The sequence below is a fragment of the Athene noctua genome, chromosome 1 (genome assembly GCF_965140245.1).
Source record: "Athene noctua chromosome 1, bAthNoc1.hap1.1, whole genome shotgun sequence".
In the NCBI taxonomy this organism is placed as follows: Eukaryota; Metazoa; Chordata; class Aves; order Strigiformes; family Strigidae; genus Athene; species Athene noctua.
The window spans coordinates 126,334,103-126,362,084 of NC_134037.1; the positions used below are offsets into that span (position 1 = coordinate 126,334,103).

General features: G+C 39.9%; 2 protein-coding genes across 2 annotated transcripts; one reads left to right on the forward strand and one right to left on the reverse strand.

Annotated features, from left to right (window-relative positions):
- Positions 1-392: 392 nt before the first annotated feature.
- On the reverse strand, positions 393-25,413 carry APLF (aprataxin and PNKP like factor). Its single transcript, XM_074900160.1, is given in 12 exon segments — positions 393-1,381; positions 5,983-6,021; positions 7,402-7,448; positions 9,905-10,030; positions 15,813-16,201; positions 18,914-19,092; positions 21,814-21,940; positions 23,306-23,372; positions 23,374-23,455; positions 24,780-24,913; positions 25,153-25,307; positions 25,372-25,413. Coding segments are annotated over 12 exon segments (1,593 nt in total). The 3' UTR covers positions 393-1,175.
- FBXO48 (F-box protein 48) lies at positions 25,249-27,981 on the forward strand. Its single transcript, XM_074919496.1, has 2 exons — positions 25,249-25,761; positions 27,563-27,981. Exons 1-2 carry the CDS (start codon positions 25,480-25,482, stop codon positions 27,722-27,724), a joined length of 444 nt encoding a protein of 147 aa, XP_074775597.1. The 5' UTR covers positions 25,249-25,479; the 3' UTR covers positions 27,725-27,981.
- The last annotated feature ends 1 nt before the right edge of the window (position 27,982 follows it).

Consider the following 27,982-nt stretch of genomic DNA (forward strand, 5'->3'; position numbering starts at 1 on the left):
TTTGAGAGAAGCCTCTGACACAGAACTGGCAAAAGACAACCCTGCATCCAAGAGCAGTCCAAGGCCAGTTTGCAGCAATGCCCATTTTATTTGAAGCAGAGAACATTTTGCCACCCTGCTGAAAAGCCTGAAAGTATTTGGATGTCTATTTTCCACCTTGACTTGGCAGATATTCCCAGGGGAGCCAGAGCCACACAAGCATGCTTTCCTTGCTGACTTTCAGGATTGTGTCCCAAAAAGTGCCCAATTCACACGGGTCCAAGCATCTGTCCTAAAACACATCGAAACTTTTTAACTTACTTTCTTGAAAGCTCAGGGAAGTTGTGAACACACTGAAGGAAACTCTGCCACCAAGTCTTTAGAAATTACAGACACAAAACCACGTTTTTCCCACAGTATGGTACAAGTTTAATTGTGCAAAAAGACAGTCATCAAGACTTCAGCTTCTTGTGAACTGAACACAGTTCCAGTGATGTTCAGGCAAGGAAAGAGGTACTACTGTAATTACAGCAGATACAGCATAATTGTTGTTGAGACAACCAAGCAGTTCGATACACTGAGATGCTGTTCTCAAGTGATTTAGACTACCTGTCTTTAACTACTGTACATCAACAGAATCAAAGAAATGACACCTAAAAGGAAAGCTAGTAGCAGACTGCACTAACTCTAAAGAACATTAAAAAAGGGTTTAGATGGTTTCCCCAGTGATGGCCAAGAATTAGTCTGCGGTACTGTAGGCGCACAGTGCAACTCCTCTGTTCAACACAGTACATATCGTGTTTCAGCAAAACAAAAGGCTTTCCCAATGCCAACATTTCTTTCAAGCACAGGAAGACAAAGCATTAACAACCTTTAAAATTGCATTTCAAACTATGACACACCAATGGTGTTGCAAAAGAAACAGATGAGATATAAAAAAACCCTAAAAACAACAACTTCCAGAGCTCAATGCTCTGGCTCCACCACTTAATAAAACAAAAACCCCTCCCAAAATAATACTTATAGAAAAGAAAGGCATTGCTGAATCCCCTTGTCCCATTAAAATCTTCCTGTAGTGTCTACATCACTGGGGGGGAAAAAAACCCCAACACAACAGTTTTCAAAGCAAATCCTCTCCTGGCGCATCCATGTTCTAACACACCCAGATAGATCATTTGCAATATTGTTCCCTGCAGCTACTTTTTGGTCTTCACAAATTTACGTGCTTCTTGCAAAAGCATTTCAACATCTTCATTATCCTTGTCTTCTGAACTGGGTTCCCAGTCAGAGTCTTCATCAGTAGGTTCGCACTCATCTTCCTCATCATCTATAAAGCCACCGTTAAGGTCATATTCATTTGGTTCATCATCATTGGCACCATCTTTCTCCACAGCCATTTTTCCTGTAGGGACAAGAAGATCATATATTCATGAACCATAAATACAGAAAGAAAGAGACTTTCCAGAGACCACCTGGTTAGTCCCTGTCCTCAAGAGGAGAAAGAACCAACTAAAGTCCTTCCAGCACTTAGAAAACATTATCAGGCCTCCTCTGATAACAACTTCTGATATTAGAAGAGAACAGTATCAGGTAACATCTTCTGATAACTCTCCTCTCCTTAAGGAGTGGCACACACAATTTTCCTAGTCATCTTCCTGCTACTTCTGAACCTAAACAATATACCTGTCTTGCTGTTTGCTATTGCCAGGTGGTTATTTTGACCCTGGATTTTCTGCCTTCATCCATACATACTTCCTCAGGGCTATTTTATACTCATACCCTCTGCAATCTGACATGGCTTTTCATTTCCATTCACTTCTTTCCTGAGCTTCAGATGAAAGAAGGAATCTGCTAGATCACTTGCCTCCTACGTTCTCAGTTGGGATCCCTGCTGGATAGTCTGTGTTTCCTTTCTGAACACGGATTTAGGAAACAACAACTACTGAACGCTTCCCTGAGCTGGGTGCAGTCTACCTGTTTTCCAGTTCAGTCTATTCTGTCACACTGCTTGCTAACCTGCTGTCCATCCATTTTCTTCACAACTTACATTTTGTGATCAAATTGTTGTCTGCCTTCATAGTATTTCACAATACTCTGTCTTGCCAGGAATCAAAGACTCAGAAACCTCTATTTACAAGAAATGGATGCTGTTCACAGCATGTTCCTAAACATTTTAGACAGCTTGTCTCGCAGTATTCTTTTAATTGCTCAAATAAGTTGGCACATTTAAACCAATTCCCAGAAGCAGGGTAACTGCTATCTGAAGAAGCCTGACTGGTAGTGTCTATACAAAGCTCCTGCCATGGCAGCTTTGCTTTCTCCTTTTATTGATCAGTAGCTGTGAACCTTTAACAAGTTTATTTCCCCTGCTTCCTGATTTTGCAAATGTGTGTAATCCTTGCTCCACAAGCCTATGCTATCTCCCTTTTTCTTACATGTCCACAATTCCTAAGTAGCCAGAGTCTGCTAATATTCCAATCATGGTTTTGTGCCCTTAAGTCATACTTCTGCATAAACACATATTCATTCCTCTTCTTCCCAGCCTCCAATTTTTGCATTCTTATCTCCTCTAGAGGTAACCTGACAATGACCTCATACAGAGAATTTATCTGTTGAGCAGTTCTTATCATCTTTCATATGAAACTATAAACATGTTTTTTTTTCTGAGCTGTACATAATCAGTCCAAATCACCAACATTTATACTAACCATAAGCATTTCTTAGCAACCTCTTGAAAACCCTGCTCAGAGCTCCAGGCACTCAAGCCATGCATGAGGTGAGGAAACAAGAACACCAGTACCTCATGTAGTCAGATCAATCCTCCACCAGTTACATTTTTCTACTCGTGGGAACGTTACTATTCCAGAATTATCTTATGGTCTGATTAACATTTTGTATTCTATAGCAACTCTCAGCCAAGGTTTTCAAAAGCACTTACAGCATTAGTTAAGTTTCTCAAAGATACACCACCTTATGAGTGAATTGTGCTACAGAGGCACCGAATGACCTCCTAGAATAATGTCAGCCACATGTGAGACAGACAATAATATAACTGAAAACATCCTATGGCTGCCAATTGATATTCTTTGAAGGACTGACTGTGCACCACCTAGCAGAAAATCCTGAAAATGCCAACTGTCAATTTGAGCTGTAATCTGCTATTAAACTTGCTAGTTTATTGCTTACCAGATTTCAGAGGAAATTAAATCACGTCCATGTTAACCCATACCAGCAGAATTTCTTATAGGAATCACAGATTATGGTCCTGCAGAATGAATTATGTCTTGGAGGGAAGAGGTCAAAACAAAGATGCTAAATGCAGTAAGAACAAAATCTCACTTCTCAGACTAAGCTTGTGAGAATAATAACCTCAAGATCCACTTAGCAAAGAAAAGCTCTTCACTTGCACAGCACTGTGGGTCATATTTTACAACAGAAGTTGGAATTCTGGCAAAATACTGATTAATTCCATATTCTTCTTACAAATCCATGAGGAATATACTATGGTTTTGCTCCCTGTACATCAATGCTTTTAGATTTCAGCAGTAAATGATGCACTTTTTTCCATGTCTTCCCACTCCACCTCTCTGCCATAGTTTAATTCAGCCCCATGGCCTTTAAAGCTGCTCATTAAGCACAATTCTGCCTTTTCCCTAGTACCATATTTATAAAGATGACCTTGAAACTTCCACTGAAATTATCTCCTTCATGGGGTGAGAAAGAGCTTGCTGACCACCTTTTCAAAGAGTTGTATTTGGAAGTGAGCTCAGCAGCTTGCTAGAAAACCTACAAGGAAGTGTGTAGGAGAATCCTTCATAATGAATAGTCCCAGCAGGTCATTCATCTAAGTAGCAACAATGTAGTGAGGTCATTCAGTAGTGACAATTTAATGACAGCATAACTGACTTTTTTCCTTTTTCTTTTTCTTCCTTCCCTACAACTATTCCCCTAGTAATTAGCCTTAGATTATTTCTCAGAACATGAACCACATTCTCTACAGGCAATCTGCAATCCCTCTGGTAGGAATTAGACTACAAGTGTCAAAAACTAAACATGTCAAATGTCATGTAGATGGTATCCTTTTTTTTCTTGGCTGGTGGAGTTTAAATACACTTGTACGGAAATTAACCCTGCTGTATGTAACGGTGAGTTGTGCCAAACAGCACGAAACAAAGGTTAACAGAGCCCTGAGTGGCTGTGTGACCTTGCATGGCTCGGTATCACTGCCTCAGATATGAAATTGCTGAGCCCAACCTTCTACAAGCTTTGCCCTCGAGAGAGCTAAGCAAGCCAGTTAACAAGACACTGGGGAAAAAAAAAAAAAAAAAACAAACACACAAAACACACCCCATCAAATATTATTTAATTAATTACTTCCCTGCTTTCCCCTGTGCATGGAATATCAATTCTTCCCTGGTTTGTTCTTAGTAAGAGGAGTTGATTTGACAGATTGACTTTCACTTTGGTGTTGGGAGTTTTACACACTCGCAAGAGAATTGCTTTTACATCCACAGTTGCGCTTGGCTGACCACCTGCCACGAGCTGCACACATGGGATCCACCATCCAGGTAAGGAAGGTGTTCGTATGAAAGGCACAGCTACAATTTAAAACCTTCAAGATTAGATTTAGACTGCAGATATGCACACAGTCCAGACTTCTTCATTATAAAATCTTAACTGCTCACTGCTCTTACTGTGCTGCTCACAATCCTCACCACACTGTAATACACATTTCAACAAGGGAGCAGGGACCAAGATGGGGCTAGTACTTGCATCATGGGATGAAACAAAGCATACAGGTAACAAACATACCTCAGAATATGCTAGCACACAGATACAACCATATCAGGCATTCAGTGATAGCAAAAGTGCACACGTACGTGATAAGGAAATGGGAAAGAAATTTCTCAGCAGAAAGTATAAAAGCAATCTCTTGCATCTACCCACAACAGAAATGGAGGTCAAAACGCTTCGCCTAGAAAATTAACTACAGCTACATGCACTCTTACTTGTTTTCTTTATAAGGCAGATCTCTCTATTTTGAGGATTTCTTTAGGAAATGCCCAGCCACAACTTGGTGATCTCAGCCAGTTCCCACTTCTACCTGAGACACAGCAGTTCCACATCCTCATGCCTTGTTCAGGTCAGTGAAAGTGGCGTATCATCGGATTTCAGACTGCTCTTTAAAGCTTGCTTTTAAATTATTTTAGAAGGAACAGGAAGATTCACATTTGGAAGCTGAGACTTAAATGATATTTAAAACTGGAGTCTATGCACCCGCTAAGTTAACACTGCTGGCAGCAGCAAAGCAAACTAGGTGTGCCACTGGTAACTGGAGGAGATATTCACACACAGTATTACAATTTACATCATCAAGAGAGACTACAGCTTGCCTGTAATCCTCACTGACAACCAGAAACTAAAGAAAGAAGGATACATATGCAGTCTACTGTGAAAACTGACCCTAACTCGAAGGCATTAACCTTCTTCTACACTTTAGTCCTAACAAACCAGTATCTTACCTGAAACATAGATATCTCATAGCAAGTATAAGAAAAGCTCATCAGCTCATGCACAGACATCACTTGAAAGTTATTTAAAGGTCAGTGTAATGCAGAAGGAGTATCTCAATGTTTCAAAAGCAATTATCTTTACAGGGCAACCTTAACTAGCTGTGGATGAAACACTGGATTCCTTTCATCCTGTTATGACTCCTGTGCAAGAAAGGAAGAATTGATTTAGCCATCTCTCCCTAAAACATTTGTTTGTTTTCTTGTCCACTTCCAGACAAGGACAGGTATGCTCATCCAGGAAGTGTGGCACAAATTCTATTTCAGCACTATTATTTGTAGAAAAGCAAACGGGGTTTTACTAAAATAACAACTACTTTCTCCTCAGTAAGTATTATCAAACATCTCCAGCACTACCAAATGCCCAAAAAGCAAAGCAGATCAGTTGCATCCTGTGCTGACATGCCCATTCATAACGTAAGAATATGCTCACCATTCTTTGAAGTTTGTTGTCGGGTTCTTCTTTCAGTTACTAAAGAAAGAAAAGTTATTAGTCAGGACAGAGTACAACCTACCATAATTGTTGCTACAATAAAAGACTGACCTATTAAAATAAATGCTGCAATGATTATGTATGTATTTACAATTGCAAGAACTACTCTCCTGCCCCTCAAAATCCCTTTTTTTTGTATTGAATAATTCCTGGGAGATTACCCAGATGAACTGTTCTTACAGTGTGTAGACCAATGTCATCAATACTGTTTGTTGGGGTTTTCTTAAAGCAGAAAATTGGAACATTTCAAAGTATTTAAATAATTTACATCGATTCCATAAATGTAATTTCTCCTTAATAATGTCTAATCCTGATTCTTTAAAGATACACTATATTGTCATTACATTTCCACAACTGAAGTATTGTTTATTGCACTGGGATTCCAAGTGGAAAAAACCTCCAAGTCCAATAATCAAGAAAAAGCACGAAAAAATGCAAAATACCTCTTTGAATTCTTTAAGAACAAAATGTAAAGAGTGCACCCCCCTGTGTTTTTCAACAGTGTAGTTAGTGGAGTATAAAAGACTAGCAATTTTTAGACTAGAAACTCAGATTCAGTTTTAATTATATTCCTCCAAGCTTCAAGAGAACAGACAAAATTATTCTCTCAGTAAGAAAATCACTGGTCAAACAAAATTTGAAATAAAATAAAAAAGATGACAGATGTGCTTGTGATGTTTGTTTTAGAGCATCACAAGACTTTAAAACTGTATGTTACATGAGGATTTCCTATCAAAATAAAAATAAGAAAAAAGTAAGTATGAAGTCTTAAGATATAAATCTACACAGTTAAAACATAAAACGTTTCTGTGTACACATTTTGCTGTGGGGACAGGAAAAAAAAGCTATAGAAATAATTTACTGCAGTATCCATTTGAAATGTTGATGAATACTTCAGTTAACACCTAAATATATTCCCTGTTTTCATTGTAATACTCCAGCTCTGAATGGGGGAATAGAGATCTGGTACTACTACGCTACACCATGTTCCATTTTCAAAAATTAACCTATTAAACTCACGAAAATAGCCACTTGCAGCATTTTCATCAATACGTAAGATACAAAACAGACAAACTCTATCAATGTCTGACCTAGCCCATCTCAATTCAGTTGAAAAACATTTGAAAAAGTGAGTGACTGTTTACAGCGGCCAAGTAACCTTCCTTATCACAGACAAGGACGAGACCTCGAGCTGAAGAGCAGCAAGGGCACAGGGCAGTACAGAGTAAGCTGCAAATGCAGTGTTACTCACTTACAGCAGCTGAAAGCAATTCAGTTCAAATTTTTGGTATTTATTCCTGGGGTTTGTGGGTTTTTTTCCCCTCAACACTTTGAGCTATAGTGAACAAGTTGGCTTACCTGGAGGTGCACTGTGCTTATATTCTAGCTTGTGCTGTGGATTCTTCCTACAAAGAAGAAAACAGTAAAAGCTTGATTTGCCACCTTGTTCCACACTTAACAAGCCCTGAACTCCTTTGTATTTCATGGTTAATTTTCATTTATTTTTAAAATAAAATTCTGTGACCAGTACCTTACTGCAGTGTCTCATCTTATAGAATGTAGGGTGGAAAAAAAAATCTGGTTAAATAAGAGTTCCACTTGCTTCAGCATTTAAAAAAAAAAAAATAGATGGTTGGTCAAAACCAGGGATGAGATAGTTTCCAAAGTTGCATGATAAGATGCATTTGCTCAGTGTAATAAGTAGTGATCCAATTATTTACTCAGACTAAAAATGAAACTAAAACATAACTTCTGGTGCACAAGTACAATGTATGCACAGTGCATCACAGGTCTGAGGTACTCAGGCATAGCATCCATATTCTGCAATGTAAGGCTACAAAATTAAATAGTTTGGGAAAATTAAAGAATTTTGAAAGCACTGCTTTTTTCAAAGGATCACAGAGAGAGGCTACAGATTGATTCTTCAGAGAGATTACTCATTTCTGCAGTACACTGCTGCAATCCAGCAAATTCAATTTACAAGTTTGTATGTCTTCTGTAAAAAAATAGCATCAAAGCAGTGAAAGAAAATTTAAAGTCAACATATTCTTGGATCTGCAAGACCTGTTCCCCTCCCTCATTCTGGCTGTGATTAACACGCTGATTTATCCACCCATACCCCCCTGTTACTCAAAACTGTTGCAACTCAATTTATTTTTGTGTAGAAAAATTTTTAAAATTCTGACTTTGGAAGAAGACCAGTTCAGTTGTCCTCATTTTTGCTTCTGAAAATAAGCAACAATTAAAGCCCACTATTTAAGAATGACATACCATGTGACATTGCCTGAAACTTGAGGCGAATTTCTGCAACTGCAGAAGTTTTTGTGTATTTTACAAAGTACCCTTGCTGTGAAGACTGCCTTGTAAAATCAGTTGCTTATTTAGGTTTTCTTATTTTTCGAAGAACAGAGTAATGCAGTGAGTCTTAAGTAGAAAAATCTTATTTTTATGTCAAATAATTTGTGACAAATTCACACACTTGAAGTTGATTTACAATTCTATAGCTACTGCTATTCTGAAGTACATTATGTGTGCATTAGAAGTGACAGTTACCTGAATAAAAAATGGAAATAGTTTCCTATTAAAAATACTGTACTGAAACAGTATATTTAATCGCTATTTCTGTGTTTTACTACTATCAGCAGCATCAGACCATGTGATCCCAACTCAAGGCACAGCATTTAGATCATTCAGCTACGTTCCCTTCAAGTAGTAGCCAAGAGATAAAGACAACAGAAAAACCACTAAAACCCTTCAAATTGTATCTGTTGCTTCATTAAAAGAATTACCATTGCTTCATGGATGCCTTCTTTCCTCTACCCCAAAGAATGAAACACAGATTAAGAAATTATCAACTAACACAGCACAGAGGTTGTCTTAGCTGAAAGAAGAGACAGTTTGGCTTTTGGGTAAAGCATCCATTGTACTCCTGAGAAGCATGTTGGCAATTTCACCACCAGTATAAATCCAGATTTCTGATCCTAAAATGAGAAATTAATCTCATAGATGTTTTTTAGAAGAGAAACACTTTTTCTGCATTAGCTGAATATAACATGGCTTTTTCTTAAAAGCTACCCTCATTTTGTTATATTTCATAGAGAACACGCTCTTTAGGATCACCACACTTTCCAGGAGAGAGAAGAAAAAGTTTCTACTCAGACACAATCTAGCAGGCATTAATTCCAATATGCCCATACAGAAGTGCTACTGCTTCAAAATATATCCTTTAGTGCATTGTTTCAATTACACAGCAGGCATTAAACTCTGCTAAATAAAAATGTAAAACCTAGACATTGAGAAACAAAATGTAATAAAATAATCTTTTGAAAAAAATCAACAGTGCTTAAAAGAAACTGTACTAGTCAGCCATAAACTGAATTTTACTGCTGTTACTTAAATTATACTTTCTCACAAATCAAATACCAATTAAAATATTTTTTATAAAATCTCAACAAATTTTAAAACTTAAACTAAGATTCACATATCTAAGATGTACATATCTACACTACTAAATCAAAATTTAAATTTACATATAAAGGACAACATCTGACAATAAATTACTCTTTTATATAAAGAAGAACAGTTTACTACATGCTGACAAGCAAAAAGGCATTGATCTCTAGGCCACTGAATAGGTTCCAAAAGACAAGTTTTCAGGTTCGCCCGCTGAAATCACTAACAAATATTTTGCACAGACTTTGATGCTTTATAGGTAGCAGTCTGTCCACAGTGCATTTCAGAAGGCTATGGCCCAGATTTAGTACCAAGAATTACCCATTATTCTATTGTAATTTTGCAGCTCTAGGGGCGAACATGCTTAACCTGTAAAACAAGAAAAGCCACTTTGTACAGTGTTTCTCACCTATAACAGGCCGTTCCATACGGACATTCAGGCCGGTTATCACTGTCATCCTGAGTTACTCTCTCTGTTTCATGATAATCATCATCATTAGGGTGACTGAACTGCTCAAAGTGAATGGGATTCTTCCTGCAAAATACAAAGAATATATTGAGAACTGACTGTTCCATCTGAACATGAGAAGTGGAAATCAGGTGTTACTGAATCTGTGATAACTCATTTTTATATGGAGGAGCTTTTAACGTTTAACTTTATGCAGAATGTAAGACCTACTTTCAGGATAACAGAAAAAAGTTTTGTCTCAGCACATGTGCAAAAAAGGCTAAACCAAGAATTTTCCTATTTGCCACCGGCTTTTAAGTTTCGGACCTCCAACACATACAGAACCTCCTGATGCAGTTGTATAGCATGAATCTTACTCTGTAGCCAACTCACTCAGTTATGACTCCCTCTGGAGCTATCAAAGTGTTAGAGAAACCACTACCAAAATCTTAAGCTCAAACTGGAAGGGCCAACACATGGCAGCTGAACAACTGCAGTATTAAAGACTCCCCACACCCTCAGGTGATGGCCTATTAGCTTCAGGCAATATACCTCAATTACTATTTCTGTTCTAAATGCCAGTTACTACTCACTTGAATGCTTCAAATGCCAGCATATTACTCCAGATGGAGCAACCTACTGGACATTACATTGATTATACTGTGAAATTTGCCTTGGCTATCATGACATTTTATTTGAAATACCAAATTACAACAATGACATGAAGTTGTACCGTAAGACTTAACAGCTCTGTACATAGCTGAGTCAACCAACGTTAGGCATGAGAGCACGTTACTAGCATCCATGACTTTTTGCTCTACAACACTTACGCATCTGAATCCAAGGTGAGCAAATAGTGAATACAAATATATGCATCACTGAAAGAATAGTTCTACTCCTTCTAGGCAACAGGTTTGCATAAACACCATACAAGACAAGGCAGCAATAAACAACATCACTTAGAGAAGAGTTTGCTTTATAAAACTTAAGTGATGTCAAAAAGAACACAGAAAAACATGTTACAGCTTCAGAAGAGATTTATGACAGATTGAAACATACAACAAAAAATTATGTCAAAGTGAACATTAGTAGTACCAAAAGCAAACCTTTTTCCCTATGATTTCTTTTAGAGACAATTTATTCAAGCATATTTAAAAGCAAGAAATGCAATTATTTTAATAAATTATTTTCCAAAGACATCTACAAAATATTTCAATGATTTACCACACTAATTCCCAGAGTACATAGTCTTTAATGTGTTTGTGCAAATTACAAAAGTGAACTGCTTGCCTCAAGCAAGAGGAATGACAGATTTAAACTACAGAATGATTAGCGCTTTATAATTCTTACAGCTGCATTTGGAAACACAATGCCAGAAATGTGTATGTAGCTAGCTACACGTACAACAGCTTCCTCACTGATCACAGGCATTATTTCCTTTAAATTCACAACTACCTCTTATGAACTTTATAGGGAACAGTCAATATTAATTTCAGCATTTCAACTACCACCAGAAGAAAATAAAGCTTTCGTTACAGCTTTTGCAAAATGATCACTTAAGTGCCATGAACCCTACTAGCCATTCAAGCCCCCTTTTAGGCATTTGAAAAAGTTTATTTAGTATAAACATTTTAAATCTCCATTTGCCTGGTATCTTTCATTGCAAGGTTGCATTTACCAATCTTTTATTCTACAAGAAGTTCTCAGGAAACATCACTTCTTACACCAAATTCAGACAGGCTGCCGCCTACTTTTCCCATTTCAAAGTAAATGGAACGAAAACAAGTCATTTTAGAGGGTACTTGCTTTGTTTTCCAAATGCACAGAGCTACCTGACTAGCAATATTAGCAAGAATTTTCAGTCATTTGCAACACAAATCATCTTCTCAAAGGGACACAAAAGCAACTGTTCTGTGAAATTACTATTTATTCCTACAGTAAGATACATGTAGCATCATAGTCACCAAGGAAAGAAAGCCTTATAGCTGTCGATTAGCCAACCTCTTGTATTTTAGGAGACATCCATTTCCTTTCAAAAATTTACTTCAAAACCTACTTGGACAACAAACCACCCTTATTGGAGGGAAAAAAAAAAAAAAAAAGGAGGAGGAATAGAAACAAAAGGCTCTTGATGTATGTATGCTCCCTATCACTAGGCTTCGGGATTCTTTGGGCCAGTGGATGATGCTCCTCAAATTATACATTACCTGTGAAGCACCTTAAATTCTATGCATTGTGCAACAATATCCAACAAAATAGAATTTTCAAACAGAAAAGTGCATAGCTTATATTAAGCAAACATTTTCCCTTTCAAAAATCTGAAGCTGCTTCCTTTTTTTAGGGTTTGAGTTGTTTGAAGGAGGTTAGGGGTTTTTTTAGACAGAAGAGGTTTGAATTGCAAGAGCACAACATCGATCATGCTGTAAGTTGCACTCCAAAGTTAGTTTCACAACAAAACCTCACTGCATTTGATCAAAACAAAATCATCAAGCTTTACTTAACCTATTAAAAGCCTATTTTAAGAATAAAGCTTTACGAGAGCTGCCTTCTCATAGTTACTGCAACTTTGCTATCACAGAAGCTCTGAATTTGTGTACTCACACTTCATGATGCAGAAAATGATGCAAATAAAACACAAAGTTTTACAGAATCAATGCAGTCATCTTAAGCAGAAGTTAAGTTGTGCTCAGTGAAATTTTTAAGACAGTTTTTCCATCTGTGCAGCTATTAAAAGCAAAAACCTTTTTCTAAAGCAAGTTTCACTGATTAGCTCAAAATCCCTGGCTCTCTATAATTGCATGCAGAAGGCCCTTGTCATCTCAAGGGCTTATTTTCTCAGCTACTTAAGTAACTGGTAGTAAAAATTTAGCGAATTACCAGCACTAGTTATAAAGCTATAGATTTCAAGCCTGAAGTTATGCCACAACTGCTTGTAAGCAGTGTTTGTAAATTCCAAGTTGGAAGTCTTACTAGAAGACAGGACTCAAAAAAGGCAGATCTCTAGCTGCCAGATTTACAAGGTTAAGGTGAAAGGAAAAATACTTATTTTCATAAACAAAGAGCAAAGTATTTAGAAGAATACACACACAAATCCAAAGGTTGGTTTGAGCATGCCCTGCCTTAAGAGCTATGGAAAAGAGATTTACACACATGCAGTCAGCAGAGAACTGTATCGCAGACTGATAAAAGGACAGAATTGTGGGCAAAATTTGTGAGATACACTTTTAGAGATCAAAGTTCAGGTCTACAGCACTCCCTTCCATGCAGCCCTTGAAAAGGGGGGTTGAGCTTGGATTTATTTTTATTTTTAATTCCCTAGTCTTCTAACTTTGGAAAAACAAGCAGCAGACAGGAAAACGAATACAGGACAGTATTCAAAGAGTAAGTTCCTTGACAACAAACATAGTCAGATATAACATTCACAGAGCACTTTGCCTCCTGGTGCTAATCACAGTTTCTTTCAATTCAGCAATGCTTCAGGCTACCTCAGAAAGAAAATCTGAGGCTGAAGGTTGATGACAAGAAGAATCCCTGGAGCAAGAGGTGTGCATCAAGACTGATCCTTTCAAAAGCAGTGTTTGCAAATTCATAAGTGAACAAACTGAACTATGGGTTACAAAGTTACTTCCTCAATGTTTAAGATAGGCGTTAGAGAAATCTAATAAAATTAATAGAAGTAATATCTTTTCAATTCATGCTGTTTTACCAGGCACCTACCAAAGGTGCCAAAACCATATCCAGAAGATGAGTATCTCTTAATAGGAGTTTTTAAAACAAAGATCAGAACACTGAAGAGCATTTAGTTATCAGATAAATGATATTTTATGAATAAGAAACCTCACCTAGCAAAAAACTTTAAGGAACTGTTACAGTTCCTTAACGCAGTACTCATTTAAGATGTTGACTCCTACAGCACACCTTGTCAGAAGACATTTCATAAGGTTAAAGTAATGAAGGAGCAGGAAACCAGCTACCCACTGTACCAAAGCAGCTATTCTTCCTTACAACTCTAAAAATTGGATTTTTGCTCACCACAGAATGAAAAACTGAATATGCTACTAATGTGTTCTTTCAGAGTGTCCACTCACACCACAGTTAGGTACATGTTCTGTTAAAAATATGGGTAACTGCAATGACCTGCTTTAACATAGCTATCCCATTGATGCAGAGACTACTTGGTGATCTTGTATTAAAAGCAAACACTAAGACTAAAAAGCATATTTCTTTTGCTGTAAACAAGCAGGTTTAGTCTCATGACATTTCCCGCAGATCAAAGCTGATGGTTTTGATACTTCACGTTTACAAAGTTCTCCAACAGAAGACTGTTATATGTTATTCCAAAGCATTATTTTTTCTCATGTAACAATACTTTTGAAAAGTACCTGCCAAAATTTTTAGAATAAAGGCCCAAGAACAAATGTGCGCATACAGACTCCTATTCCACATTACATGTAACTAAAATTTGCCTTTCTAAACATTAGGAATCCTTCAGCATACCGGAGCATTAAATCAGCTTGACCCCCATACAGGGGATAACTTGTCTTAGCAAAATTACAAGTAGCTGAAGCAAACTAGAGGCTGCATTTGTACTACTGAATCAGCTTAACTGCCTAAAAAAACATGATTTCATCATGTTCATTAAGAGCAAAATTTGAGATATGTGAATAAAGCTACGTGAAAGCTGGAAATCTGATGTGTTCGTTAGTGTACCAGCTTGACACTTTGGATTTACACATCGAACCTAAACAAGAATGCATTTACTTGTGCTTGTTTGTTTTTTCAACAACCTCAATGTTTTCCCTATTGTTTAAGGCCCTTGAACAATAGGGAAAAAAATAAAGGGGGGGCCGAGGGGGGGAATAAAAAAAAAAAATAATCACAGGACTCAGTGTTTCCTGGCTTAGCCTTATCCTTCATGCTTACAGTGTACACAGATTTATCTAAAGCTCAAAGACTTCTCCTAAATGCAGTCGCCAGGTCACTGGTCATTTGTTAGCCTCAAGTCCATCTCTAGATTTATATCTTCCCTTTGCTAGACCAACACACTGCACTCCAGATCTCCTCTGGGCAGAAGAAACTAGCAGGAGGCCAGGCACTCAGCACTGGTGTTTTGGAACTTCATTGGAACATTTGTATCACGCAAAACATTTGTATGACAGCTCTTTCACTATGAAGTGAGAGGATATAAGTAGGAGAAAAAAGAAAAAAAAAAAATTTTTTTAAGTTGTTCTTCACTTAAAGTATTACCAAAGACGCTGACCAGATAGGGGTTAACATGGAGTTTGTAGGTATGCCTTGTTCTGGCTTTGGGGAGGGGGTGAAAGCATAAAAAAAAAAAAAAAAGGCAGACTAGCCAATTTATAATAAAAGTAGTTCTTGACTATTTAGGTATGACAAATAATAAGTATTTTAAATATTCAGATTACTAAGCATGCAATAACTTCAATAAATCATTAACAGTCATCTTACACAAAAGTTTCATCTGCTAATAAAATAAGCCTACAGGGTCTATGTTGGGCATTTCAGTGTTTACATCTCCCTGCTGGTACATGTACTGTACACACAGGTTTTTTATTTCTTTTCTCTTTAAAACAGATCTTTGTTTCTCACATCCTACAACACTCCATCTTTTAATTTGCTGAAGTACTTTATCCCTTGTTTGGGACAGATCAGCAGTGAGCAAAACATCCTGTCTCCTCCCTTTACACCTTTAAAATCCTTGTTATGCCATTTGTTTCTCATCAGTGCCTTGCTTACCAAAAGATTTTTTTCAAATCAAAGCTTGTGATGACTTTACTCTTTCCTCTTTTATAGCTAATACATTACTTCTTAATATAAGCTATCTTAAACTAGTTTTAGTTTGCTTTACCTGTAACAGCCTGTTCCATACATGCAAGGTGTCCTCTTATGCTTGATCTGTTTGGAGCCTTCTGAAGCATCTGCACTTCTGGTTGAATCAGAAATCTCAGTCTCGTAATCCAGATTTGCATCAGGCTCAAGAATCCCTTCCTGGGCACCAAAATATTGGAAAGTCCTGCCCCAGTGAGCTTGTTGGCTTGTAGAACCAGTAATCTGCTCTTTGCTTTCTGTTTTCTCAATTATATTTGTTTTACTGGTGATCTGACCTATTCTTTTAGACCATTTACTATGCAGCTGCCTATCATTTTTTTCCAGAGAACTTCCAGGGTTTTTTGTTCCAGTCTTGACATTTCCTTCCATGTTTCCCATGGTACTCTCAAGAGGAAATCCAGATGTATTCTGTGAAACAAGGTTACATTTTGAAGGACCTGAAAATTTACACTCTTCAGAATTAAAAGCTTCAAGGTTAAACTCTGCCTCATCTCATCATTGCGGTTTCCAAAATCAGAGAATCATAGAACAGCCCAGGTTGGGAGGGACCTCAAAAGTTCAACTGGTCCAGCCTTTAAAATCTTCTACTCCACCTTCCAAACTCAAGTTAGCTGCTAAATACAGCTGCTGAATAAAAGGCTCAAGGTAAGAACACACACACAGACAATTTAAAGAAAAACTTATCCTGGAGCTCCTGTCATCAGCTTCAGTTCCCTCACAACACAGTCAGGCTTCTCTCTCACCACCTCAGTTTGTGAATAGTTCAAGGACTTTAGTTTAAATTACCTTTCAATTAAAAGTCCTGCTCCTGAAAAAATGAATGTGGGTTACGCACGTGAAGATATAGTAGACTCTAGAAGACATATATTTATCTATTAATGGGAGATATATACCTTGAGGTTAATCCTACCCCAGTACATCTTAAATGCTTCAGCTCTAAATCATACAACAGTTTGTCAGTAGACAGCATCAGGCAAAGATTTCACTTTTGATAAATACTGCGTTTTAAATTTTGGAACACATGTACACTTAAAATAAGAGATGTGTGCTTTAAAAAAAGAATACGAGATACATAAACAAGCCAGGAACATTGTCCCACTAGCTGAGACACTGCCTGGAAGCCTACCTATATCGAAGGCTGAACTACTCTGACACACTACAGAACTACTCAAAGGCCTCTACTCTCTAGAGTTTATTATCTAAGTTACCCCCTCCAGTAAATTTATACTCAGTTTACACAGATGTGTTTGACAGAGCTTGAAAATCAGCTGGTGGTTTCCTATTTGATTCCATTCCTTTCAATACAGGTCTTAACAAATTGTTAGCCAAAACCAAAGACAATTACACTTAAGCAGCAATGTGATTAAGAAAGGACAAAGTCAGCATTAGTATCAAATGATCCTGAGAGTAGCGTATTTAGCAAGTCAGCTTGGAGACAGATACGACTCTTCTATTGAGACTCCCAAAATAAGAATCAGTAAACAACTGCAGTTTAGGAAATAAGCCCTCATTCCAAGAAGAAGGGCTAAATTACTTCATCTAATTTGCCTCTCTCACTTGGGACTTCTCTCTACTACATACTTCAACCCATTGCCTAGATTGTATCTAATCAGAGTAAACACTTCCAGTTTTATTGTGTCAACTAGTTAAAAAACAAGCTGCAACCAAGGAAAACTGAAGACTCCAGCACTACTGGCACCAGTTACGACGTGTGCATGACCCCGCTGCCATCTGGCAGCTGCTGCCACTTAGAACAGAGATTCTTTTTACCTCCTACTCTACAGCAAGCTTTCTTAATTGCCTTATATGTGACAGCAGGAGAGTGATTTTGGTTTTAATATCAAAATTCCAATCTTTTAGAGCTCTCTTATTATTCCTTTTGCTTGCACTAACCCATTATTTTTTCTAAAAAGTTCTGAAGGCAATTTTTTACACTGTGCTTGAGATAAAAACGTTTTATGAAATTAGGAGAAAATAAGTAAGGCTTTCATACTTAAAAACTGCAAAATGAAATAATTCATTATGTACTCACTCATCTTGTAACTTGACAAAGAAAAAAATAGCACTGTAGCTGGTGTTAGTGTACCTAGCCAACAAACCTCACCACTCAGAACACTTTCTCAGATTAAAAGGTACCACTGCATCTTATCAAAACTACCCTGAAGAGAATGCTCTCCATGAGTAGATCATTTCAATTAACCTTAAGATTTAATTAAAAATTAAAACCAACCCCCAGTTGTTTTTCATGTCAAAACCAATGCAGCATGCTAAATATTTTTTTATCAGATCCTCAGATCCTGTAACAGATCCAGGCAATTCTAATGCTAGAGACTAGAAACATCTCCCTGGATTGTTCACTCAAAGTCAGTGAAAGCCTCACTTTGCTCTCACCAGCATATGTTTTGTCTTTGATAATGATCCTTCCCATTCCATTACTAGGAGGATGCTATCAGTAAGCATTTAACTGCCTATAAATGCAGCTGTACTTTAAAGACACACAGACACACTGACCAGCTGGACTGAAGTGTCTGTTCACTCATTGCCACTGGTAGTTTTGGATTTCAGACTACTTTGTTTCTTTCCTTTTTCTGACTCAGATTTTGAGGTAGTGGCATAAGCACACCCCCATGCTATCTTTCTTCAAAATGTAGCAGTTGCTAAGCCACATACAGTAATTTTCTGACCACAAAACTTCACCAATTAGAATGGCATTCGCTTGGGCAAAGTCCAGTGTAACGTTAGACCAGTGTCATACCACTACCTACCCCTAAAGGGTTCTTGGAGAAAGAAACCACACACCAAACCACTCTGAGGACCAGCACTTTGGCCCACCTCTTCCAGCCTCTTGCTGTAAAGCTGAACATTTGATATTTCTGTAGAACATTCAGGGCCTAAATCTCAGATCCCAAGAAGGAAGCGCAGAAAATGCAGTCTCTGAGGGCTTCCAGGATCCTTGCTATAGAGTTGTCCAATGGACTGACATTTCAAAACAATTCTTAACACAACAAATCACAAGCAGAACACATAGTTATGTTGCAGACCCAGCCTTCAATGAGACATTGCCAACTGCATTCTCATTTTTCAAAATACCATGGTTCTGCCTTCAGCCAAAAAAATTACCTGAGATGAAGGGACAGGGATGGAAAGACAGCTCCTTTTCCCTTGATCTTGCTCTTCACCTTCAAAATCCTCTATAGTTTCTTCAGAGGCTAATCTTTTTTTCTGTTGCACATTTACTTCTGATTTTAATGACTCCGTATCACTTTCACCCCTTCCTTGGCCTTTTTTCATTCTACTACCTTAAAGAAAAATAGAAGGGTACTTTTTGAATGCAGCTTTTACAGTGAAATCCTGAACCACATTAGAAATCCAAAGCTACCTCAAAGCAGAGCACTGGGCAAAAAGCATGAGAAATAGCAGCAGTTATGCATGTGCTCTTCCCACAACACATTTCTCACTTCCCGCTTATAAGAGTAAAAAGTATGTTTTAGAATGAAACAGATGCTTGAAGGGGAAGTTTGGAGGAAAACAGTAAGTATGTAGCAAAGGATGTTCTTGACTGACTGTATCAGTACAACTGACAATTTCTTTTGCAGAATAGGAGCTGATGAAGTAAACCACACGTCCAAAGAAGACTTTTACCACAGACCTAGCTTTTATTTAAGTATCGCTTCAGATTACCTCTTTAAACGCATAAAGAACAATTACATAGACCACGGCAAAATCAGGGTGTGCCCACTTGCCTAGTGAACCACACCACAGTTGATTATTTCATCAGCCAGTAACCAACAGAAACAAAGTGAATGTTGTGCCTCTTTGGAAAGCTTCACATCTCAGAAAACTCTAAGATCTCTGTACTGACGTACTATTTTCTGGATATACAGCTGGGAGACAGCTAGGGCCCTTGTTCTGGTTTTGTTTTAGCTCCATCTGCTGCAAAATGCATTCAGAAGGAAGATACTTGATGCCATTCTGCAAGACTTCAAAAACTCTCCAGCTTCCAAAAATACTGACATGCCAGAGTCACGTGTATGAAGCAAGGAATTTTTCCAAATTTTCATGTCTGACTTGAAAACCACAAATCAGTGTCACATTTCCAGTAGGAAGACAGACAGAAAAGAATAAAAGGGCAGCCTTTTAGTTTTACTCTCTACCTTTCTACCTTCCCATCCAGTACCACCCTGAAATGATGCAAAACATTTCACAATTCTAAGGAAGTGGTTTAGATTTGCAGAAGAGATTGGTTGTTTTATTAAAACCGCCCATTCTGAACTGGAATTATTACCTTAAGTAATGACTTTTTAAACAGTTCCACAAGTGTTCATCTGTATCCCTAGCTCCCTCAAGGTCAGCGCTTCAACAGCACACAAGATACTCCTTGCCCACACAGCTCCAAATCTCAACACTTAGGTCATCAAAACGTTCAGTCTTTGAAGCAAACATTATATGCACATATACAACAAACATTATAGTGCTTGTGGAGAAAACAAAAAACAAATCAAAAACCCACCCCAAAAAGAACACAAACCCCAAACATAAGAAAACAATAATCACAGTAGTGCAGAACTCAGCACAGCCAGCGGAGTCCTCTGGTACATGCAATTTTTACATCTGAGGGGATAAGCCAGCAGGGAACAGCATAGATTTGGAAAAAAAAAATTTAAAAGTGAAGTTTCTTTTGCTTATTATAATTTTCTCACAATTAGCTTTTGAGGAAAGGAATAGGCAGGGTAGCCAATGGCATACAGCAGAGGTGTTTAAAGCCGTAACTGCCCAGGTCAATCCATCCAGACACCTGCATTTCCTACAAGAGGTAGGAAGCTGTTGGTCAGACACTGCATGAAGCACTTCACAGGCCTGCTCAGGCATCAAGAGCCAAATGTTTCCATCACACCACCTCAGCAGAAATAGCAGGTGGAAAGAGAGGCCTTGCAGAATAGGTGCTGGACACAGAGAAGCGGACATTACACGATGCGTGTGGACACGCCACCACAGTTCATACTCTTAGGCTAGGGAAGGAAACTCAGCAGTTAGCACCCAAATCCCTCACACCCCACCACAGAAGAGCAAGAGGGTGAGGCGTGCTGTCTTCAGCACACAGAGACAGAAACACTGGGGGAGTGTTATTAATGTAGGTAGTCATTTTCCTTCTTGCTTTTCTTTAGTCCTCCAGTTCCATCAATAAAAGTTATCACAGCAATAAATGCTTGCGGCAAGTTTGTCAGAGAATGTCCGATGGATGTTTTTCAAGTCTTTACAAGCTCCCAGGACCAAAGCAGGACATGCTAGAAAATTTTCTTGGGACTGTGCCCATGCAGCGCCCTTGTGTCTCCCACTGATAGTGACTAAACAGTATTCTGCTGCTGTTACTGCTGATACACAGTGGTAGAAGTTTATCATACATTCAGCAATTTCCTTTTGCGGGAAAGATGAGAGGGAATGCAATACTATTTTAGCTCCATATCAGTAAGAAACTACTATACTGTGATGAACTGTTCCTCTTAGGAAGTAACTTGGGACTAAGTGATCACATTTGATTCAGTTACAGTTAAAAACCTAACCACACACCACCACCCAAAGAACCCTAACTTTAAAACCTGTGAAATTATAAGAATCTGAATTTGGAAGGGCAATACATCAGTGACAAACATGGAGAAGGCTCAGAAATAAGGGTACAGAAACTACCTAGAATTCACATATTAAACAAAACAGGTGAGTTTATAGGAAAGGGCTCCAGTACATCAGATATTCAGCTGTCCAAAGAGAGTATATTACCTGGCATTAAAAAAAAAAAGGGGAGGGGGAAAGAAAATCAAGTGATCAGAAAGAGCACTGTCACACCTGTAGGACTGATGACAAAGGCAAAAAGAGAAGTAAGTCTCTGTCAGCTGCCAGGCACGGAGTGTGGAAAGAGAAACAACAAATTAATACTTGATACCACCACCATTATAATTTCAGAAAATTGTATCAAAGCACATAGATGTATGTTGGTATGCAAATCTACTATATTGCAAACCTACCTCCTTTCATTACAGGCTCAGAAATCCTCTGAACCAGGCCATCTCTTTCCAGCATCCAAGATGGAAGCACTCTCTTTCTTTGAACAGATTTTGACTGTTCACTTTCATTATCATCAGAAAGAGGAACCTGAAACAATATTTACTGTTTAGTACCTTTTCTCAGTTACAAAATAGGGGGAAAAATCTAGATCACAAGTTTGTACACAGTTATGTTCTTCAAATGCAGGCAGGATAACTACCTACTTTTTGGATGGTGCCATTTGACTAATTTTTTTTTTTTTTTTTTACAGTTCCTATTCAGAAAAAATAACATCTATACAAATCTTCATGCAGCAGAAAAAAAAAACCAACCCTCCTTTAGACCTTTGGAATAAATATCTAGAAGGTTACAAACTGAAAGTTTCACAAAAGAGTTCTACCAGCCACTTGCTGTAGAGTTTCCACAGAGGTAAGACAAAGAGCAGGTTTAAGAAACAAATGCCTATTTGTCAAAAAAACCCCAGAGAAGTTTTGCTAGCATTCTTTCAATTCCTTTCTCCAGAAAGGAATCACACTCTAAATCTTACCTGTAAAAACAATTTAAATACACCAAAGTCGCATTCAGTACATGCTTATTTACTGAATACTATCATTTGAATCTCTACTTACTAAAAAGTAAGTATCCATCCCAGGAACCTCAGCTACAGCAAAGGCTGACATTTCATTTGTTGTATGTAGTTACCTGCTGTACAATGATGTTGACCAGTGTGTCCCTTTTAGCATCATGTTGCAGGATACACAACAGAAGATCTAAGAAAAAAACCCCTGGCTCCATACACTACTTAGCAGACTGCCTGAAAGCCATTTGACTTGGCAACATTTAAAAAAAGCAAAACATTCTTGCTTTGAAAAATGTTTTGCTGGGCAGCATGCTGACTGCCAGGGGAAAACTGGAGGGTTGTTTGTCTGTGTGTTTGTACGGAACTTGATAACACAACTCCATGATAGCTGTACGATTCAAATGAAATAGGCTGCTAGTACACAGGTATTACAGGTATTACTTAGAGCCAGCACAAGGCATCTACAGTCCAACTACAGGCTCTCCAGATATAAATTTCAGAGGCTTTTAGACTGCTTGAAAGAACAGTCATTCATCCCCCTAGGCCTTCACAGGGATTTATGGGGCAGTTACTGATAGAGACCAGAACTGGACTTTGCTGTGTAGTACTGAACTCAGCTACTATACTATTAGTTCAAAATTCCTGTAGCAATTGTTGTATACTCAAGAGAAAAAGTTACTGCATTAAAATTATCATAAATACACAATAGAAATATGTTTATATAGTTGCATGGCACACAACCCGAATCAATAAAACAACAGATATTTTGAGTACACAACTTTGTCAATTTACTTCCCAGGAAGAAAAAAGTGTTTAGAAAACACACCACCTTTTTAATTTTCAACACATGCTTGCTTACCAGTATTAAATTTAATTAAAAATTAAGCACCCACCAAGTGTCTGGAAGTAGTGTCACTTTTTCTCATTTTTGCGATTTCCTGTATCTCAGTTAGAACATGCTGGTCCTACTAACAACGGGCTATCAAACATCTCAACAGGATGAACAGTTGGTCCTTCTTCTGCATCAGCCTCCTGATTTTTTTCTGAGAAAGCACATTAATTTTTAGCTAGTCAAACTCATCATGAACATAAAAATGCACTTTTCACTTAAACACAGAAGCTGCTATGAACCAATCATTAACACACTTCTACACTGAATGTAACATACTATTTTATCAACTTATAGAGGAAATAAACATGCCTTCCTTTCCATCTGCCACTGAAATTATTTTGAACCAAAGATTTTCCAATTGCTGCTGACCCCTACTGAACTGGTTTTGGTTTTTAAGTACGTAACTTACACTAATCACTGCCATGACAAAACTCTGAGAAAGCTGAAATTACAGTTTAGGATGCGCTTTACTGTGAATCTGGGCAATTTCTCAAAATTTTATTTTATATTACAAGTCACGTAACATTAAGATAGTTTTCAGGATCAGACACCCAATGAGTCCAGCACTTTTTGACAAGTTCTAACTAAAGGCTGCAAGTCTGCAGCTCTGAGGTGACAGCACGTACTCAGGTGCTGGTTTTAAAGGCCTCAGTTCAGAGCCACCATGTCCAAAATGCTTTGCAGTCATGAAAGTGCACCCAAACTGCAACTGTTTTATCTTCAACACTTTGCCTTTCCACTAGTCACAGAATCATCTAAACTGGAAAAGACCTTGAAGATCATCCAGTCCAACCATTAACCTCACACTGACAGTTCCCAACTGCAACAGATCCCTGTGCTGGGTCAACCCGACTCTTCAACCCCTCCAGGGGTGGGGACTCCACCACTGCCCTGGGCAGCCCATTCCAACGCCCACAACCCCTTCTGGAAAGAAATGCTTCCTAATAGCCAGTCTAAACCTTCCCTGGCGCAACTTGAGGCCATTACCTCTTATCCTATCGCTTACTATTTGGTTAAAGAGACTCATCCCCAGCTCTCTGCACCCTCCTTTCAGGGAGCTGTAGAGGGTGATGAGGTCTCCCCTCAGCCTCCTCTTCTCCAGACTAAAACCCCCAGTTCCCTCAGCCACTCCCCATCAGACCTGTGCTCCAGACCCTACACCTGCTTTGTTGCCCTTCTCTGGATCATTCAATGTCCTTTTTGTAGTGAGGGGCCCGAAACTGAACACAGTCACCGAGGTGCGGCCTCACCAGTGCCGAGTACTGGGGTATGATCCCTTCCCTGTCAATTCACCAGCACAAAGAACTCGGGGAAAAAAAGTCTAATTACTGCTGTATTCACTGCCCGGCACCACTCGGGAGTCACTGTCGCCCCTTCTGCAGCTTTCTGCACTAGAGGGAAGGTACAGGCTGACCAGCTGAACCATTCACCACCTCCTAAGGACAAACAAGAGGCCACGCTCTGCACACACACACCCACATTCCGCACGCCTTTTCCGAACAGGCGCCTCCACGTTCGGTTTTGCACGGGCTCCCCCGGTCCTTTTTCCCCCCGACGATAGCGCCGGGGATGCAAGAAGCCCGGCCCCGGGGCTTCAGCGTGTACCCCCCTAAACACAGCGGATCAACACACGAACCCACCCTGCCCTCGGAGGGCGGGGTGCCCGCAGGGGCCGGCGGCGGGGAGCGGCCTCCAGCAGCGCTGGGAGCCGCGCGCGAGCCCTTCCCCTCACGGGAGGCCTGGGGGGGTTGGGGGGGCCGCCAGGCCGCGGCCGGGCCCCTCGGCGCGGGGAGGTACCGGTAACTCGGCGCCCTCAGCGCTGCTTCTTACGGGCGGGACCGGTCTCACCTCAGACGGTACGGCCGCCGCCGCCACCACCGGGGAGGGGGGCGGGAACGGGGGCAGGAACGGGACTCGACTGAGAGCCGCCGGCGCGCGGACGCTGCCTGATGACGTACGACGGCGCACGCCCCCGCCCACAGCGCGGCGGGGCCGCCCCGCCTCTACCGGGCCCGAAAAGCGGAAAGAATCGCCTTAAAAAAAACCCGACATACACCCCAGACACACCCCCACCCGCGCCGTGACGCAGCGGCCCAAAGGCAGGGACATGGCGGCCCCGGGTGCTGCTGCTGCTGCCGCCGCCCGCGGCCGCCCGGAGACGCAGCGGCCGCGGTGATGGGGAGCGCCCGCCCCTCCCCGGGGATGGCGGGGGGGCGAGGAGGAGGCGGCGGCGGCGGGGTCCCGGCCGATTTCGTGGCTGTCCTCCCGCCGGAGGTCAGCTCTCGGATTTTCAGCGACCTGGACGTTGAGAGCTTGTGTCAGGCGGCCGTGACGTGCAAGGGCTGGCACCGCGTCATCGAGAGCAACGAGCGCTTATGGAGGCACCACTGCTTGAGCGTGAGGGCTGTCTGCCAGCGGGAGATCGACTGCGATCGAGGACACGGATATTCCTGGAAGGTAAATTTAACGGCAGTGACGTGATGGCGGCCAGGCTCCAGGGACTGGTACTAGAAATAAGTAAAGACATTCTATCACCTACAGGTGAAGACATTCCATGGGACACCTCAGCTGTCACAGTGTTGGCCAAAAAGCAGATTTCTCGCCCGGTGTGCAATAGGTCAATAATCACACACTCAGGAGAGACCTTGGATATTTATTTTAGGGTTGCGCACACCAAGTTGCTCGGTGGTTTCCCACAAATCAAGCACACCAGTGGGACTTTTTGTACTATATACCCAAAACTTGCAGTTAGTGGTTTTCCAAGTCCATCCTCCTACAGTGATTGGTTAGTAATTTACATACAATTATAATACTGCCGGCACAATACTTCTACCACTGTGTGTGCTCATGGGAAGGGTCTTCACCTGGGCAAGGGTCTTCTTGACCTATAGGTGTGATTTTTAGTGTTATAATGAGAGTAGTTCAGCTAAAGACACATGGACCTTGAGTTTGCTTGTTCTCAAAGTATAACCTTCGACACCAGGCCGATGGGAGAACTGTTGCACTCACAGGGTGGCTCCCCAACAGAAAGATAAAAGCAAGGCTGCCATTTCCTAGCCAGGACCACATCTGGACAGCCTGAACACCCCGTTTAGTCTTCACACACCCCTGCACGGCCTCAGCACTGATGTTCATCGTACCAAAGTATGCACAGCCCTAATGTGGAAGAAAGCATGAGTCCCAGTAGACGGCGGGGGGGAGGCAGGGAGAAGACAACGTACCCCTGCTAGGCAGTGTTTGCTCTTTCATTGTATTTCATGGGAATAGTTCTGGTAAGGAATGACTTCCTGGAAATTCATCCTGGGTAGCTCTGCCTCCATATACCTTGAGCAACATGCATCCAGTAGGATAAAATTGGGGTAGAGAAAAGGAAACAAGCAGGAGCTCTGAGAAGCTGTTTTGAAACTCCCCACACTCCCAGTTACAGCTGCTTTGAGGAGTGAGGAGCTGAACAGGCTGGAAAATCTGACACTGTTAGGTCCAGCCTGCAAGCTGGGGTAGATCACGAAAGGAGTGGTTTCACAGCTACTGTTCTGGACCAGCCAGAGGGTGATCCCCACCTCATTTTAGCTGGTGTGTTTGAGAGCAGGTAGCGGTGGAGGGGTGAAAAGAGAGAAGTAACAGCAGAAAAAAAAAAAAAAAAACCCACCAAAAACCAAACAGTTCTGGACTTTCACATTTCAGTAGAGTTGTTTCGGAATGAGGCAAAGCCATGATAGCGGTTGCCCTTCAAATGTACAAATTTTACTACTCTTGCACAGGAATTTCTAGGGCTCCCTGCACCGATTTTCTATTTTATCTGTATTTTGGAGAGGGGATTTGAAGTAGAAGCAAACACACATCCAAAGTCAGCATTTTTCTTGCACTAAAAGGTTGGCTGAAGAGAAGTATCCAGCCAGGCTGCATTAAGAGCTCAAACGAGTTAAAGGTCGCAAATAACCGAAATAGGAAGGGAAAGTGAGAGGCACCTCTTTTAAGGAGGAAGATGAATACCTGGTTTAGGATTTTCATCTTGACCCTCAAAGAATTGAGGCAAGAAGCGATTCTCCACCCAACCTAGAACAGAGAAGTTGTAAGTAGACCAAGGTCTGCTTCTTGGCAGCAGTGCACCAGGATTCCTGGGCTTAGCATCTAGATTTGCAAATACATGTACCAAATTTTTTTTCTAGCATTACTTTTCCAATGCAAAACTTACTCGCATTGAATGCAACTTAAATTGGTTCATTTCCAAGATTTGAGCTATCTGTTTTTCCATCAGATCACATTACTGAGAAACTACTGGAAAAGCAAAGTGAAGCAGGAATGGCTGAGCGGGAAGTACAGCAACATTCTTTCACAAAACAGCTTGCCAGAGAAGAGCATGTATCCAATGGACGTGGACACATGGGGAGAAATCCTGGAAGCAGAACTTGAGAGGTGAGAAACCAGTGCTGGTTCTTGCAACTCAAGAACCTTCGATCAACAACTCACAGACTTCCAAACTCTAAATATTTTGCCGTTCAAAATCAGTTGTGTCTGCAAACGTAGAATGAAAGCTTCTCAAAAAACAAAAAAAGTCTTTTTTTATTTGCACTTTATCTGACTTTCTGTCAAATTCTAAATTAAATATTCAGTTGTAATTTTATATTTGTAAATTTAATGTTCTGTATTGTCAAAAAGATATTGATTGTACTTTCAG